This window comes from Ammospiza caudacuta, chromosome 1 (assembly GCF_027887145.1).
Source record: "Ammospiza caudacuta isolate bAmmCau1 chromosome 1, bAmmCau1.pri, whole genome shotgun sequence".
In the NCBI taxonomy this organism is placed as follows: domain Eukaryota; kingdom Metazoa; phylum Chordata; class Aves; order Passeriformes; family Passerellidae; genus Ammospiza; species Ammospiza caudacuta.
This window is the reverse complement of record NC_080593.1, coordinates 55,668,615-55,687,848: the sequence shown is the minus strand read 5'-3', so window position 1 is coordinate 55,687,848 and position 19,234 is coordinate 55,668,615. Positions and strand designations below refer to the sequence as shown.

The following is a 19,234-nucleotide window of genomic DNA, read 5'->3' as shown; positions in this document are numbered from 1 at the left end:
ATTTACATAATTAATCTTTTACTGCCACATTGCTAATCTAGGTGTATGTCCCAAGGCATTCACAATCGACTTACACTTCTCATCTTTTTTTGGTGTGTGCTACTTGGGTACTTCTCTCTTCACATAAATAGTACCACAGCTAGAAAAATATGCAGCTAATCATGGGTCAAAGCAGGGCCAGGAACTACACCCCATTAACATGCCACCAGTCGGCAGAGGAACAACACTCCCAACATCTGCAAAGCAGTGTTGCTGAGATTAGAAGCATGGAGTATTTAACCCTGTAGAGATTGATCACTATTTATTATGCATCTCATAATGCATGTCTAAATGCATCTCATTTTACTGTCATCAGGAAGGCAGGTAAAAACACTTTGCACTTGGGTTTGCATAGCCCTGGATGATTCTGGCAAGCCATCAGTTTCAAGAGGATGTTCTTTCTCCCAATTAAAGAATGCTTGCCACAGTACAAAGAGGTCACAAACAGATATTTGTATCAGCTTTTCCACCAAGAATTGTCAAACTGTCAATCCTGTGTTGCCATGTGAGGAAGAGGCATGTTTGGAGAGGAGCAATGTGTCTTGTCTATAGTTAAAGGAGAAAATGTGCATTTCAGAGGAAGGATGATAGTGTAACTGAAGTAAGCTTATGAGCCTGCAGGAGGTCTGGCTTCAATTATTCAGTCTTTCATTGATTTTTTGAAAGGCAAATCCCTCAACTTTCTTATAATGTAGGTTCTCATTTGCTCAATGAAACAAGTACATGAAAATAATGTGGTTCAAACATCACCATTCCACAAGTGGCTGCACTCACATATAACACACACTTTGTAGGTGTACACAATGACATATATACTTATACAGCCAGGGAACTGAGGCAAAGGTAAGTTCAGCTGCTTGCTCAAAGATAAGTTCTCCTCTGCAAATGCTTTGTTTAGCTACTGTGGAAGAATTTCATATCTACTATCTGTATCTGATCCCAGTGTACTGCACCTGATAGACATTACTATGGCACAAAGCAATGTAACGTACACAAAATAGCCCTTAACTTTTAACTTACTGTCATCTAATCTGGCTAAAATTTCTTGAGATATCACTGCTGGTATGTTGGGAGAAGACCTGTAGTTCTTCACAGACATTAAAAGTAAATTTATTTCACATACTGTAGTACTAAAACAAGCATAGTTTTTAAACACACATTTTATTAGGCACTTACTTTGTAATGTTGAAATAATAAGATAAAACTCTTTTTTTTTGATAAGAGCATTCCCAAGTAATAAACTTATCTAAAGGGATATAGCAATATCAGGCCACCCAATGTCTGGGAATGATTGGCATCTGACTCCAAGACTTCGGAATGTCGAACACTTGCTTTATTAAAACTATATTATACTATAGTATACTATACTACAAAGAATACTAAAGAATACTTACTACTAACTAAAAACTCGTGACTATCTGCCAACTGACAGTCCCCACAGCTTGGACCTGATAGGTTAATTAACATAAACAATTCCACCAGAATCCTATCAAGAAACCACCTTGAGTAAACAATCTCCAGACCACACTCCACATGAGCACAAACACAGGAGCAGCAAATAAGATAAGAATTGTTTTGATCATTCTTTTCTCTGCTTTTCTCACAGCTTCTTTCTGTTCCAATCGCATGTGAATACCCCAAAGGGATCATTAAATAAACTACTATTTTAACCAAATGCCCTATACCTATCTGAAAGACCAAATATCAAAAAACAGTCACTAAGGCTAGGTACCTGTCCTGGTTCAAGACAAATTTGGGAGAGAATCCCCAAAGGGTCTCCTCTAGGAAAGCAGATCCACTTGACCCCTCCCCCCGACCGGTCCAGGAGAAAATACCTCCTTGGAGAAAAGCAGAAAAAACCTGTTTATTAAACAATAAAACCTAGACAATATTAATCAATAAAACCCCTTGCCGCTCCAAAAGAGATGACAAACTCAGAAAGTCCCCTCCCCGGGGTGCAGCTGAGCTCACTCAGTCTCTGATCAGTCCCTCTGGTGCTGGAAATGTCGCAGGCCAGGCCTGGCCCAGTGGGCCACAGGTGTGAGCTGCCAGTGCTCCCCTGGTGTTCAGTCCAGAGCAGATTTAAACAGGTCCAAAGAAAAGGAAAAAAACCACAGTCCAGGGAACTTCTTTGCCTCAGATAGCTAAACTAACTAAAAGCAAAGGACAGCTCTGTCCTGCTGTCTGTCCATCCACAGACAACACAGTCCAGGAGCAGGAATGAGGAGGAGTGAGAGCAGTGTCTGAAAACAAACTGCACGCTTCTTCTCTCCCCCCCTGCACTCTCTGGAACAAGTCTTAAAGATGCAAAACTCATTATTGAGCAGAAACAGAACAAGGTGATTTGGAATAAAAGCATCATACAGTCAACCTAGGACACTACCTCAAAGCAGATGCATAATTCAGACTAGCAGCATGCATGGAAAAGATGTGTTTAGGTACGCAAAACAGTTAACTGCACACAGAGAGGGACACCAGTACAGACAATCTAATTTAGTACATTGGGTTCTTTTAATACAACATGCCTTGCCGTTGTCACTGAAGCCAGAGTGTCACCCCATTCATCAATAAGTTTTCCTCTAAGCAATTCTTGTGCAACTTTTCTCCCAGGAGCTGTTTAGTTGGCTTCAATGGAGCTACTCAGTAATGCGGTGACTAGAGCTGTTAGGTCTGTTATTTACCCTTGGAATATCTTTACCATGTAGGTACCATCTAGGTTGCTTCAGACAAGACTTATTCATCTAGGCTTTCATTTGTGAATACATAGTATCTTTTGTTAAAGACTTAGTATTTACAGTATTTCAAAAATTAAGAGAATTCCAATGACTGGACTCATAAAGATCTTTCAGTGCTGAGTTAGGGTAACCTGAGTTTAATGAAAATACAAACGTCTTGCGTCTTGCAGCATAGTAACCATGTACAGTATCTTGCAAGACAGATGCTACCAATATACTTATAAGTATAATTTTAAAAATTGGCCAACATTTAAACATACAAACATTTCCATATAGTTTAAAAAATTTTACCTATTGCAAAATTTTACTATATAGTTTATTTTAAAGAACTCATAGAATGAACACAGCCATCAACAAATGTTCATCTCTGATTATCGCTCTCAAAACTGAGAAAGAACACAATGTCTACTGCAGATACGTCCAGATAAAATTGTCTTCTAAAATCTCAACTGGGAATAGGACAGTAACTAAAGATATCATTGCTGTAAACACAATTAATTTAAGACATATCTCAGTCCATATTTTCCATTTCCTCTCTAAAGAAAAGAAAGAAACTTAACTGACATATTTTTTGCTTTGTTTGAAAACTAGAGACTAAACTGTAATCAATAAAAAGTAGCTTTACAATCATACTTTGATGTATTTGATCGGTGAAAAAGATTTGAATAAAAGTTGTACCATGTTCACAATTATCAGAATAAGTTACCTTCATGGGTTAGCCAAACCAGAAGGAAATGGCTATGTCTGGTGTAAGTTATAATACAGCATTGTCCATTGTAACACCAAAGACAGAATTCAGACTAGGCAAATCACATTTGCTCTATTATTGGCATTTGGGTCTGAGAGATGCTAATGACTTCCAATAAATATACATATTGTGTTCTGGTAGTGGGAAATCTTGGAACCTTAGGTACTTATTTCTGTTTTTCAGTGTACACGTCCATTGTTTTTCTAGTTTAGACTCCTGAAAATAATGGCTATCTTTTGTCTTTTCTGAAACACATTCTGAACTACAACTCTACCTCTCTCTTGCCAGTGGATTACATTTGTCTGCGTGGTTCCAGGATAAGAGCAACACAGCTACAATGGCTGTGATGTTCTCAAAGTACTCTGGCATGCACAGCTCTCATTTGGAGGACACTGAGACCACTGAGAACACTCAGTCACAACATTATTGTTGCACATTTGCATAGCGCATTTTATCAAGAAAGATAACAAAGGCATTTGACAAATACTGGACACATGCCACCACTGAAATGCTGCCAATCTTTCTTTTGAGGGTAGAGAGCAAGTATTAAATGGCAGTCAGCAAACTCAGTGGTGAAGGCAGTGTTTTGGCTACAACAGCAGCATTAACCATTTACTTGTGCAAGAACAAAAAAAGATTACTAAACTCAATCTTTCTGCAACATCCAGACAGAATTTTAAAAGCACAGCTTTTAGTGGAGTAATTGACTGTAGAAAACCTGAACTTTGAGGCACTGTTGCAAGAATACGAACTTTTTTGGTCTCCACAAACCAAGAATCTACAAAAATTTTGTGGTGCTTGCTTTGGTTCAGGAAAATGAAAAAATAAAACAAGTTTTGATTGTTCTTTAAGAAAATAAAGAGACTTCAAATGATCCACTCAGCTTCTGCCTGGTGAAAACTTTATTTTTTGTACAGACAGCCAACCACTTCCATTGACCCAAGCCTCAAGGCTTCCTAGACACTATACAAAATTAAGATCTATCCATGTTTGGGGGTAACACTGGTTTGATGTTGAATCACAGTAGTTAATTATCACCTGATTGCATTTTTAATATTTGTAACAGGATAATATTGGAAAACTTATTCTAGGTCTTCTGAACCTAGAGTCTTTATCAAAAAAGTAGTATCCTGAGAAGCCTACATGTGAGATAGCAAGTAACAACTTACTTAAAGTAACTAGATAAACGTGCAACAAAAGCAGTAAAGTGGAAAAGCTTATCACAAAACCATAGAGAATGCAATGCTTCGAGGAATACAGAAAGAGGAATTTCAGAGAACGCAAAGTCACTTGTTGCAGTTTTTATGGACAGACAGGACAGGTATGGGCTATTAGGTCACTAAAAACAGAGATCATATTTTTGTGAATGAGAACGACCTCAAAAATTCGAGGAAAAAGGTGAGCAGGACCTCGGTAAGTTTGAAAAGAGAGTGTTGACATGTATTTAAATAAAGGAGAGATTATGATGATTAAAAAAACAAGAAAGAAATTAGAAGAAATATAAGTTCCAAGAAATAATTTCCAAGGCAACTGGTGCATCCCTCTAAATCTCTGCAGAGAAGATCTTTGTGATCTGTTCTCTTGGGTTACAATGGAAGATGTATACCAAACATACCAAAAATATTCTACTCCCATTTATATAAGCTGTTGAAATGGGTGGAGCAATGTTCTTTATCTTCTCCACGACTCAGCCCTGATAACTCCCTCTGGGGAAGCAGGAGCCACCCTGGGGGGACCATCTCTGCTAAAGGGCCATCAAGGTCTCTCAGCATGACTCACAGAATAACATCATTCCATTGTGAGATAACCTGGCCTGGGGGAGGAACCAAGCATTTCTGGATATAATCTGAGGCTTGGAATACCACAAAAGGACCACCACTGGATTCCAAGAGGGCAGGACTACTCGATAACCACCACTGGACCTCCACAGAAGGACCAGACCTTTTCTACAGAATCACCATTTCAACAAGACAACATCCATCACTCCAGTGGTACTGCAGACACCATTTAATTGGACTGCTACCACCACCCTGACCAACAGGGTATCAGGTCGTATTCTGACTCTGTCAGTTCAAGACAGTGTTTCTGTACTACTGCCTTTATTGTAATTTTCCTGTTAAATTGTACTTCTGATTTGGAATCTCTCACAGAACATTTGTGTGGAGTTAATTCCTCTGCTGATTTGCTTTCAAACAAGCACAGCTGTGATATACATAATTCCCACCAGTAGTGCCTAGTAAGTGCTTTCACAGCAAGTTGATCTGCCTTGTTTATCTGAACAATTATGATTCTTCATTTTTGGCTTTACCATCGTACATAACAGTTTCTTCTTGGAATTATATGTACAGAAAGGAAGAAGCATGTGAATTCAGAATAAACACAACAACTTTCACCACAGACATGGAATGCCACTCAGTTTCAATAGGTTTCTCTGTCCCCACCTCTTAAAACAACATTCCAAGTCATATAGCTTCAAAGTCATATAGTCCAGCTGGGGGACTTTTTTTCAATGGAAATGTACTCTTACTGGAAAGATTATATATAAATAGAGTGGGGGGAGTGAGAGAAAAATAAAGATAGGAATATATCTATACATGTGTATATGTACACATATATATTAATGTATACTTTGGTCACAATAACCCCATGTATCACTACAGGATGGGGACAGAGTGACTGGAAAGCTGTCTGGCAGAAAAGGACCTGGGAGTTCTGGTCAACAGCCATCTGAACATCAGCCAGCATGTGCCCAGGTGGCCAAGAAGGCAAATGACATCCTGGCCTGTGCCAGCAATAGTGTGGTCAGCAGGACCAGGGCAGTGACTGTGCCCCTGTACTCAGCATTGGTGAGGCTGAGCCTCAAGTACTGTGTTCAGTTTTTAGCCATTCACTTCAAGAAAGACATAGAGATGCTAGCAAAAGTCATGAGAAGGGACAATGAAACTGATGAAGGGTCTACAGAATAAATAACATAATGAGTAGCTGATAGAGGTAGGTTTTTCAGCCTGGAAAAAAGAAGGGTCAGGGGAGACCTTACTGATCTCTACTACTACCTGAAAGTAGGCTATAGCAAGGAGGGAGTCAGCTACATCTCTCTGGCAACTAGTGACAGAACAAGAGGAAATGGCCTCAAGCTGTGCCAGGGGAGATTCCAGTTGGACATGAGGAAGAATTTCTTCACTGAAATGGTGGTTAAGCATTGGAATAGGCTGCCCAGGGAAGGAGTAGAATTACTATCTCTGGTGGTGTTCAAGAAATGACTGAATGTAGCACTTACTGCCACTGGTCTAGCTGACAAGGTGGTGATTGGTCAAAGGTTAGACGGAATGATTTTGGAAGTCTTTTTCTACCTTGATTTTATGATTAGGTATATATCTCTGTCTGTATGAGTGGGTGTGTGAGTGTGTGTGTGTGTGTGTGTGTGTGTGTGTGTATAACAGTCACACTGCTCCCCTACACTGAAATCCAAAGAGGTTTTTGGGTTTCAGTGATTTCCTCCAAGAGGAAATACCATAACGGTATTTCCCTATGCACCTTGGGGTAGAAACTGTAGTGTTTTTTTTTTTTTTAAATCCATTTTATTTCATTGCAGAGCTGCTACTCCAAAACCTGACCACCTGGAAAGGGAGTTGGTGTGATGACTGCTCAGGAAACACTAGTTAGATACTGCCACCTGAGCTGTAAATGAAAGGGAGAGAAAATGTTTTGGGGCTTGTAACATAATACAGAGCAATCACTGGGAATGATTAGGTGCAGCGCTTAGAAGTATTTATTTTTTTCTTTCACTGGAATATGATGGGCTTTATGGTTTGGACCATTTAAAAAGACTTAATCTTTGAAGCCCTAAGTAAGAAAAAGGCTCTCCTTCCAAAAAGGAGAATACTTTTTTGATTTTACTATATAGATGAATTTAAAGTTAGCTTTAGCCTTGGTTAGCTTCAAATATCTTTTGAATGCTGAAACAATATGTGAGGCAATGGCAACTACTCTGTGTAGGGGAATACAAGTGTTCTTTCAAAGACACACAGTCCCAAGTTATTTCTCCTAAAATCTAAAAAAAAAAGTCTTCAAATTCTCATTTTAAGACAAAAGGCAAAATGTACTGTGTAGCACACACTGAAGAGCTTCTGGCTAGGCAAACCCCCCTCCCCCATATGTGGCTGTTAGTCTCCTTGTCCTTCTCTCCACAATCATCTCAAAAATCCATGAAGTAGAGATTCTTATTACATGAGACATCCAGAGATCAATTCTTTGACCCAGGAATCCAGAAAGCAATGCTAGAAACCTCATTTTAGACAAGTCAGAGCTTGGATACCATAGGGACAGGCTCAGCTCAGAGACATGCTTAATGTCAAATAAATAAGTTTTGATAAATGTCCATTTCCTGTGTTAAACATACCACAGAGAAACAAAATAATGTTGCTGCAGTGAATATAAATGAATATAAAATCTTTGTTTTGAAGATCACTTCCACAGCTGGCTCCATGGATCACTCAGCTGCCCAAACATTCAGCCTAGTGCTCACTTACACATTCCCTTTTTGATAACATTTTGTTTTTTCAGTGCACTTAATCTAAAATGATATGGATGACATAATTCACTTCACAACTCAAGCCAGTTCAAATGTAGGAATTTCAATCCAAAACACTGTAAAGCACAGTAGTCTGTCATTAATAGAATATTTATTGTGTTATATCACACTTCAGTGTTGCCTTTGCATGGTGTATACCTGGTCTAGATGTGCATAAATACATTATACCCGAAGGAGACTTTGTCTTGACACATTGCTTCAATCCTGACACCTGAGGGAAGCGTGGTTGGGACAGCCCTTGCCAAAATAAACCAGCCATCACTGCCTTTCCTTCCTGAATTATTGCCAGTGCTTGTGAAACCACAGGCCTATCTAGTATGTGGGTAGCTGGCCTGAAGGAAAGCAACCTCCTGCCCTGCTCCACTTTCCACAAGTATCAGCAGGCCACCAAAGGGGTATGGGCCAATCTCCACATAAAAAAGCAAAATATATTGCTGTGAGCAACAGTGTGAGAGCTCCTCCCACTCCTTCCTGCAAATAGACAACCACAGGTGAGGCACGAGTGGGGAGAGAGAGCTATGCTGCAGAGAATCTGGCAAGTACGAGAGCATGTCCCCACAGAAGCCTGCACAAAGTTATCCAGTAGATGAACAAGACAGAAAAAGCCACAAGTTGGGCTGTCCAACAAAAAGGCAAAAATGGCAATCCTTGCCAGTCTGCCTTATGCATGGCATCTTGTGGAAGTCAGGGAAAAGCTGCTCACCCTCTCTGAATCTGTATGCACTTAAACCAGAGAAAGCCCAACATCTACATGAACTATGAAAATAAATATAGAAATAAAGCCACTCAAAAAGTGATCAAGGCCATGCTAAAAAGCTTTTTATATGTGTATAAACATAGCTATGATCTCGCACATAAATAAATAAGCTTTTATTTGAAGTGAAACAACCAAACATTTAACATCACTCCCATTGACAAGAACCCCCCTAAACTGTGCAATTTTAGATCTACAAATAATGAAATAGTTACCATCCTCATCTTAGTATGATGCACAGTAAACTTATTCTGTTTAAAAACAAAATTTTGCGCTGGAATGTCCCTGAGATCTCACTCCTGCTAAAGCTATTAATTCTAGCAGTGTGTAATGTGAAATATTTACATGTATTCTAGTATTCTTCTGTAGCTTTAAGGAACTGTCTACTCCATTTGCAAAACATCAGCATGTTTGAGGGTTTGTCCTCTTTTGAGGTGTAGTCGTTCACACACCAAGAGCGTACTTTCCACCCAGGGCTGAGACATGGGCGCTACCAACACACTCCGTACTGCTGCTAGAGTTCAGTTCTGTTACAATGAGTTTGCTCCAGCTCCTGCTCTTTTTTGTGTAAACAGCTGCCTTCCAGCACCACAGTTTAGCTCTAATTAATTTCTTAATAAAAGTATAAATTATTTTATAATCTAGTCCTGAAACTTGGCTAAATTCTCATTCTTACTGGCAGTTCTAAGATATCCAAATTGCTATCCAATTAAAATCTGTTCTTTTATTCCACATTTAAAAACTAAATTCTAATATAAAGTTGGGATTTTTTTTTTTTTTACTTCTTCACACACAAAATTTAGGAATGACTGTAGGATCTACTTGGTCAATTTTGTCTAAAAAATATTTACAATCAGACAACTAAGAATCTTCTGTAGGACTGCAACTTTCCTGTGGGAAATAGTAAATATAAGAAGATTTCAGAAAGCTGGAAATGTAGGCCTTAGAAACAGAAAGAGCAGAGAAAATTAGAACTAGCTGCAGCTGCAAAGTCTGAAAGTAGAAAAAGTTACAACGGTATAGTACAATTGGTATTACATTGTAAAATTCAGATGATTTGCAAAATGCTTTGTTAAATTTTTCAGGTATTTTTCTATTCATTATACAGCCCAGAAATTGTTGCAAGCAAAACTGAGTTTTAGAGAAAAACCTATGCTAAGTGATGAACCTCTAAGTACTATACCTCTCTTCACTGACGAGTCAAAGAAGATACATAAATCAGTGATAGTATAGTTAAATCAAACAACTAAAACATGAGAATCAGACATTCAAACAGTACAAAGGTCTCTTCAGATTGTTGAACTAGCTGCAGAAGTTAAGGCTTTTCAGCTCTTCCTACAACCTTTTAATTCAATTAAAAATTCTGCTGATCTTACTAATGTAGTTAAAAGAAGAGAAGGACCAGTTTTAAAGGATGTTAGTAATGATACCCTATATCACTGTCTTTCATGTCTTTATAGAATTTTACAATTTTATGGAATCCACCGATATTTTGTTTCTCACATTAGAGCTCATTCCTTGCTTCCAAGATTTATAGTAGGAAGAAATGTAAGAGCAGATAAACGGACAATGGTTGTTTCAAACACTTCACCAAATATTTTTAAACAAGCAAAACTAAGTCATGCCTTTTCTCCCCAAAATGTACAAGAAGTTGTGCAGACGTTTCAAATTTCAAAAGTCAAGCTAAAGCTATCATTAGTACTTACCCTGATTGTCAGCTTGTGCCACCCCCTGTCTCTACAGGAGCTGTCAACCGACTAGGTTTACAAAGCCTACAATTATGGCAACCAGGCATCACTAAGTACCCTTCCTTTAAGAAGGTTAGTTAGTGATGCCCACACAGGAGAAACAAGTAATCTTGCCTGTCAACATTTTTTACAATCATTTGCTTCACAAAGTGTGCCCCAAGAAGTAAAAACAGATTATTGCCCTGCATATATATCCCAAAAAGTGGTCACATTTTTAGTAGATTAGGGTGTTCATCACACCTTTAGTATTCCTCACTCTTCCACAGGTCAAACAATTATTGAAAAGACGTACCACACAATAAAATGCATTCTAGATCAACAGAAGGAGGCAGTAGATGCAACACCACAGATGAGATTAAGCAAAGTTTTATATGTTTTTAACTTTTTGAACAGCTCTTTTGCAGAACCTCATCCACAAATTTTTAGGCATTTTTCAAATCACACAGGTGAAACTGAAAGAAAATCCCCTTGTTTTAATTAGGAGACCTAAGACAGGACAAGTTGAATTCCAACTAATAACCTGGGGTAATAGGTATGCTTGTGTCTCTACAGGTGCAGGATCTAAGTGGGTTCTGGCAAAGAACATCAAACTGTATCGCACATGAGAAAGCGCTGACGACTCCAAGAGCAGAGAAACAAGTATGCAGATGTGAGCCAAAAAGAGACCCTGTGGTCCACGCTTGTGGAACCTGCAAACTTTGATTTTATGTCAATGATAAGTGTGTGAATTGTTGGTTTCACGGAGCTCTTTTGGCAAAAGTGTGGTTTCTATTGTGTTATGTTATTGAATAAGAGAAAGTGAATCCCCTCATTGGATTTTTAAAGGTGAAATTACCTAATTTTTAACTCAGTTGATTAGTCCCTAGGTAACTTTGGGAAGGAACGAATGCAGAATTTGTGAGTTGAAATATATGGGGAAATCTTTTGCCAAAAAATAGCTCACAAAAGATATGGAGTGAAAGTGAGTGTTACGCGGGTGCTGGCTAGCTTTACTTGCTTCTTGCAGTGCAGATTTGCCTGTGGAACAGCCGAAAACAAATGTTTGGGTGACCTTAGCCAAGGCAGGCTCGGACGCCATGTCTATCCAATTCAAACCCAGAAAAGCCTTTTTCAACTTGTCTAGTCCGTGTGCTGGTAAAAGATTGGCTGATACCAATATATTATGATCTCTTGACCAAAAAGCAACTTAATAATAAATCAGATGAGGTTGCCAACAGGAGTAATCCTGTGGCTGATTGGGACATTTGGACCAAAGAACTTCCCAAAGCACTTTCTGAGCCTCAAGAATTGGAGATTCTTAGTTTCTTAACAATAGATTTATGTCTTACATTTTCAGATAGCAATTAGTGAGAGAATGATCCTCCAAAATACAATGTCACTCTCAATTTACCCTGCTTACGGAAACTTGAGTTTTTAGTGTAATTACTCAGATAGTTCGGGTCACTTTCTGGGGTTGATCAATATCCACAACAATTACCAAAAGGATATTGGTTCATTTGTGGAGATAGAGCTTGGCAAGGTATTCCATCATGTTTTGAAGGTATTCCAAGCAGTATTGAACAACTTACTGTACTAGCACCTAGTGCTAATAGAATCATTGAGAAAAAACACAGAGGAAAGAAAATTGCCCATCAACATGAAAAAAATTGTAACAGTGCTTTTAGGCCCTGGAAAGCTGTGAAAAGAGTTTCAGCGGGTTTTCATCTACCCCAACTTGCTTCTGCCGTGACACTGAAATAGTTAGATTGAGTTGGATGTTGGCTGAGCAAACAAACCAATGCCACGCTCATTGCAATCATGATATGCTGCCAGATGTCATCAGTGTTAGACATGCTACCCTTCCAAATAGAACAACTGATTTTCTTTTACTGGCGCATAGACATGGTTGTGAAGATTTCGAAGGATTGTGTTCTATAAATTTGTCTGACCATTCTAAATCTATCCACAAAAGTATTCAAAAGCTGAAAGTTTGATTAGCCTAAATCAAAGAAGACGGTAGATCATGGTGAGACAATTTGTTCAAAGGATGGAGCTTTGCACCTTGGTTAAGTGAACTTTGTAAAATAGGTTTGTATGTGTTGGCTGTTTAAGTGATGAAACTAGTGGTAGTACCTTGTATACTTTGGTGTGTACGACAAATGATAGACAAAACTATCAAAGAAGTTTTTATCATAGAAGAGAGAGATGTAAGAAATAGGATCACAAAAAGTTCCCAAGATCATACAGAGATGTGGATGTAAGTATAGACATAGATTAAATGCTTTGAATTAAGACCTTAGAATGGATGAGACTTATTAGAACAGTAAATAGTAACCACTACCAGATTTGACTTATATCCTTTGAACAGACCAAATATTTTACAACATTAAAATGACTGTAGTATAAAATAGCAACATCTCAAGCAAGAGAGGTGACTCAAACAAGCAAAAAGACATATATAGTGTAGTAGAGCTATGTAGTAGAGCTAGTAATGCAAGGTAGTCAATAAGCAACAAAGTTAAGAAGGTTTCTTTTTGGTTGGACTGAAGGGGGGAAATGTGGGAAATAGTAAACATAAGAAGATTTTCAGAAAGCTAGAAATGTAGGCCTTAGAAACAGAAAGACCAAGGAAAATTAGAACTAGCTTCAGCTGCAAAGCCTGGAAGTAGAAAAAGTTACAATGGTATAGCAAGCAAGGACATTAAACAATAGCTTGAGTTTTAGGCTTGGCTAAGATGCACGTTAAGACTGCAGGAAAATATGCCAGCAAGATAGTAGAAGGTTTTAAGCTTAATAATGGTCTATGGTGTATTGCTAATAGAAAGGAGACAAGCAAGCATTGTATAAAGCAGGTGTATAGGTACTTTTAGTAATTGGCTAGAACAATTGTCTGTAAGCTTTAGCAATACACTCTTGGCTACAAAGTTTTTCAAATGTCCTGTAACAAAGAAATCTTTGGCTGTACGCCGGCTGTATGTGAGCTTTTGCCATCTTCCTGTTGTCTCAACCATGTAATGAGGCTGATGCTGCAGTAAAAGTTCAAGGAATGTACTCCAGCAGTCCTGCCCTGTTTGCGTCCCCAACACACTTTCCCATGTCAGTTTTATATCAAATTTATTATTACCATAATTTTAATAAATACAGTAACTGCTGAGTGTGAAATATTGCTTATATATATTTATGTATCAAACTAAAATAAATTAAAATACTGGCTGATACTACCAGTTCAGAGTTTTAATCACTTTCCCTAAAATAAAACCTTAAATTATTGTATCCTATAGTAAACATGCAAATCTGTGGATGAAGTACTGGAGCTCATCTGCCAAAGCCCAACTGTCATCTCTGACTCTGAGAAGGGACCTCAAATTCCTTCGCCTCAGCACATATGCATGCAAAAACAGCTGTGTAACCCCAGTTACAGCTATTTGCTGCTGTTACTTGGCATTTCTCTCAAAGCTTTCATGCAACAAAATGGCAGTTTCTTCACATGTACTGAATGATCTCTATAAAATTTAAAAGAGCTTGAAGCATCAAGATTAACCCAGGAAGCAAAGAACTGTATTAACTGTAGTGGAGACCAAGAACTGAACTTGAACAAATTTTACCTGAAGACCCACAGGGTGGTATTTCTCTTATCTTGCACATTTTCAAACAGTTTATTTCATGTCTTTTTATGACAGGAAAGGAAAATATTAATTCAGTCATATAGGTATCAGCAGCAATATATCCTTTATCAAAACTGTGTGTCATTGAGACATAAACCCTGGGCCTCTTCCAATCTTACATTTTTCCATTCTCACGGTTATTCTTCTGTCTTAATTGCATGGACTTTTTTTCCTTTTACTATTTCTCTATTACACAGAAAACAGAAGTATTTCCCAAATGCCGGAAAACCAGAAGTTATGAGACATTCCAGACTGTAGTCAGACATTGTTTTCCAAATGAACATGGCTAGTAAGTACTTAGAAATCTTCAAAACTGATTATAAAAGTACTTTAAATCTATAACCCATATAAAATTTATATATTATATTATATTATATTATATTATATTATATTATATTATATTATATTAATTATATCATATTATCTGTAACCCAACTATACACACATCTGTATAATTTAAAATAAGAATTGCATGGCCAGTTTTAGGTTTCTAAATCCATTTTATAGGTTCACAACCAGCAGCAATATGTCCAGCACATTGGGGCTGTGGCCTTCTGTCCCAGCACAGCTGGCTAGATGAGTCTGCAGCACACATGCTACTAAACAGTGCAAGTCAGGGTCCTGGATTTCTGCCATGGGAATCAAAATAATGCTGGACTTTTTCCCATGTGTGCATTTGAGATTTACTCCTCCCAAAGACAGTCCATAACCTTGACTGTGGTCTTTTAAATTTATGGACAGGGAACTGAAAAATGAAAACACTTGAAGTTCCTTACCCTTCATATTTACCACACCCGATGGCTGCTGTCAAGTGTTAGCATTAGTTTTATACTGTAACAGTGCTTGGGTAAAAGAACTGCACTTTATCAAAGACGGTGTGAAGGCTGTCTTTTAACAGGCCCAGATGCTTCATGCTCTGGTAAGGCATTTTACTGATCTGAAACTCTTTGTCTGAGGGATCTGAAAAATGTATTGCTGTATACTCCTGTCCCAAGGGCATCTATCTCTTGGAAAGTACCAGCTAGTTTTTCCAAGACATGTACTCTTTGCAGGTCAGGCAAAGTTGACCTGATTTTCAGGAAACTCTGTTCAAAGCAGTGAACCTCAGTCATCATAAAAACATAGAAATGCAAAGTATCTAAGTGTAATAACAGCAGATTTCTGTGAGAGACCTTCCATTGTCCTGAAATGGTTATTGGAGGTTTCAACATTTAATAACCAGGCTCTAAAAAAACCCACTTTTTCACTTCTTCTTTATGTCATTAGTTCTTGCATGTCCCTCACAAAAGCTTGTTTATTAAATTGGTCTTGCTGACTAAGGACTTCTGTGATGGAGTAGACAATTCTTCAGCTCCTAAAGAAAATTGATGTTAAATACAAGGATAAATTTAAGCTTTCTTCCCTGGGATTAGCTTTGGTTTTATGCTGCATCTGTTAACTTACCTTCCATAAGAGTACAGCCAGTAACAGGAAGATGAGAATTCCCACCAACAAACTGATGGCAATGATCCATCCGACAACATACCCACGAGGCTCCAGATTGTGCAAGGCCTCAAAGACCACCTACATAGCAATTAGAAAAAAAGCTTTTTAGAATTGGAAGTTGTATTGTTTTCTCTTGTACTTATCTTATTAAACACATTGTATGGTGGCCTCACTGATCATATTTCATCTGTCAAACAAATAGGGAATGAAGCCTTAATTTAGTGCTTTCCATCAATTTTTCCCAAAGTATTTAAAGCTTTCAAGTGGATTTAGAGTAGTCATGTGTTGGATCCAAGAATATCAGACTCCTCTCCAACATCACACCCTGCCAAGCCCCAACACTGAGCTTGTTCAGGTGCTGGGCCATCAAATGTGCACATAGTTTTGCATGAAAAAATTCATTCCTTGGATTGGCAGGGATTGGCATGACACCTTGCATGGCTTGTCTTACTCATCATGTTCTGGCCCTGCCAAACCCCCAGATGCTTCACATGAGATATTCGTTATGACCTTCTGTGGGTTAGGTTTTCTCAACTGAATTTCTTCCACTTGTTATCAGGGAGATGCTGAGGGTGGCTTTCTAGGTAAACAGACAGTGATTAAGAAACAAAAGGAGTAGCCAAGCACCCCGATATACTGTTGAAATGGTTTTGGGGAGGGCAATAGGGATTTGGAGTTTTTAGCTGGGTGAGAGTAATCATTTCCCGGCTTGGAGCAGAGACAGTCATGTGAGGTTTTTTTTCACCTAGGACCTCTCCTGCACAGTGGTTTCAACATTGCCATGGAGCTCTGCCTGCCACCTGCTTGTAAGCCCGTTGCTTGCAAGAGAGAAAGAGATCTGGCTGCCCCATTGACTGAGACTTCACCAGCTACCAGCACCAAGAGAGACAAGCGCAGCCCCTGTGGGTGCCTGGGGGAGTCATTCCTTTCCACCCCCTCCACAAAGCCACTGTGTGGTGAGATGCTTGAAGCCAGAACTGCCCCCGCTAGACCTCTTCTCTGTATGGTAGTGCAACATCATGATAAATCCCTGCCTTCCTTCCCAGCATGTACCAACTCCAATTAGCAATGCCAAAGACTGATCACCACTCGCATGTGTGACTGGCGGAGTAATTTTCCTTTTCCTTTCCCTCTCTCTCACCTGAGCTGCTAGTATCACCACCAGGGAGGTTCCTTTCTTGCATCAGAGTGCCCCTGAAGCCATGACGGAGATACTGAAACTTCTCTGCCTCACCCGAGTCACCATCACCCCCTGTTGTGGTTGTAACTATACCAAACGGGAAACAGCTTAACGGGCAGGAAAAGTCTGTTATTGGGTTTTTTAAAAATCATTGTTGTTTAAAATTATCAAATTGTGAGCCAAAATTATCAAAAATTTAGCAAAGATTTATTAATTTGTCTGTGAGATCAAAGTTCAGTCTTCGAAACCACCACAGCCAAAGAGAGAGCGTCAAGCCCGAGATCGGCGCTGGGTGAACCTGGATCTGACCTCCCAAGCATCAGAGCCTCCCCCCTTCACGCTCGCGACTTCACGCAGTGAGGTTTTATACAGTTTATTCTGCCCGACGCAAAGATGACTAAATTTCCTTTGTGTCTCTTCACATGCATTGGTGTTGCTTTCCACGTGCAGAGATGGACAAAAGCTGAGTTCAGGTATGCCATCGACATCAATCAGCTTCGGAGGAGCCATGTAGTCAGATGTATCAGGTTGGCATTGCTGACTATCTTGATAGATGCAATCTGCAGGGCGATAATTGCTTTCGGGTGGCTCCCGACAACTCGGGAAACCAGCGATCATCATCCTGGAAGCTTCAATTCCTACGTTAAGGCATTATCTTAACTTGTGTCCAGGAACTAGTTGAATCTGAATAAGACAGTTGCCCCCGGCCAGGGTGGTCAAAAGACATGGTTTGGATTTCACAATATTTTATACCAAACATTAATAGCATGAATTATCCCTACCATATATTACATTGTTGTTGTTTGTTCTGTCTTGTTACATATACATATTTGAGTAATGAACTGTTCTTCCTTTTCCCATATTCTTGCCTCAAAGCTCCAAAATTTTTGAAGTCACGGGAGGGGCAATTTTTGCATTCCAGGAAGTTCTCCACCTCCCTTGGCAGATACTTGTATTCTTGTATTTTTATCCAAGACTGCTTGTTAACTACTTTTTACCCCCCAAAAAACTGGACAACTCATACTTCACTACTAAATACAAATCATCCTTGTTATGCTTTACAAGACACATTGTGTGAGAGGCAAGGACACATACAGTTATGGGTTTTTCTGGAAATGCTGAGAGCTGTTCTCTTCTCTCTTTTTCTATAGCATATATGGCAGGGAAATACAGACAACAAAGAGCCTTCACCATCTGTCTCAAGAAGACAATGGGAGCAAATTACATTATTCATATATATTATCTGAATTTTCAACTTATTTCAATCAAAACTACTTCCTCAGTAGAAAACTCAAGAACAGCTCTCCTCAGTGAAGGAAATTTCTATGTAAAATTTTGCAATATCCAGCAAATGCAGAGAGGCAGCAGGGGGGCTTTTTAAGATAATTCATTTGCTTTGTCTGGCTTTGTTTTGCAAGACAAAGTAGCTGGTTTTCCTTCCCCCTTCACAAACCACTTTCCCCATCTTTGCTTAAAAATGCCAAAACTATTTTGTAGATGTTATAAATGGGTAATGCGATGGTTGGGTCTCACAATTAAGAGATTAATATTACGTGTATGTTAAGAGAAATTTTATAGATGCATAGTTATGTTATTTTTGTGTGTTCTCCCCATGCACTTGAAGATACTATTGGTTGCCTTGGTCACAAAGGCTCACTGCAGTCTCATGGACAGCTTGTTGTCCACCAGGACCCACAGGTCCTTCTCTGCAGAGATGCTTTCCCACAGTTTAGCTCCCAGCCTGCACTGGTGCAGGAGGTTATGTTTCTCCAGGCGTAGGACTCTGCAATTGCCTTGGTTGAATTTCAGACCTTTCTTTTCTGCCCATATCTCCAGACTCTTGAGGTCTTTTGAAAAGGCTTCACAGCCCTCTGAGGTATCAGCCATTACTCCCAACTTTGTGCTGTCAGTGAACTTGCTGCTCCTTCCCCCAAGTCACTGATGAACAAGTTAAACAATACTGGGCCTGTCACCAAATAGCATATGTGAGCTTGCTACCAAGCCCCAGGATTGAATGACAGGGGCTTCTCCCAATCAGGTCTCTTACGAAACTGCAAGCATTTCACTGGCCAGATCCCAAGGGAGTGTGGAGTTCAGACCAATGAGAACATACAGACCAGGTCTTTCAAAATGCCCTTTATAAGGAAGGGCTTGGAAAAATAAACTTCATCTGAGCCACACCAACATCGGGGCTGAGTGTCTCTGTCTCCTTGCCCCTCACCTCCCACACGTGACTTAACACGCGGTGAACCCCAAAGTGATAGGAACTCAACAAGACAGAGCGAAGGAGACACACAGTGTTAGAGCTGG

At 39.2% G+C, this 19,234-nt stretch overlaps 1 protein-coding gene across 1 annotated transcript in view; it reads right to left on the bottom strand.

Annotated features, from left to right (window-relative positions):
* Positions 1 to 19,234, bottom strand: part of ITGA9 (integrin subunit alpha 9) — a 212,176-nt gene that overhangs the window by 6,877 nt on the left and 186,065 nt on the right. The window contains exon 27 of the mRNA XM_058803423.1: positions 15,703 to 15,822. Coding sequence (XP_058659406.1) covers positions 15,703 to 15,822 — 120 coding nt within the window. The remainder of the gene's footprint in view (positions 1 to 15,702; positions 15,823 to 19,234) is intronic.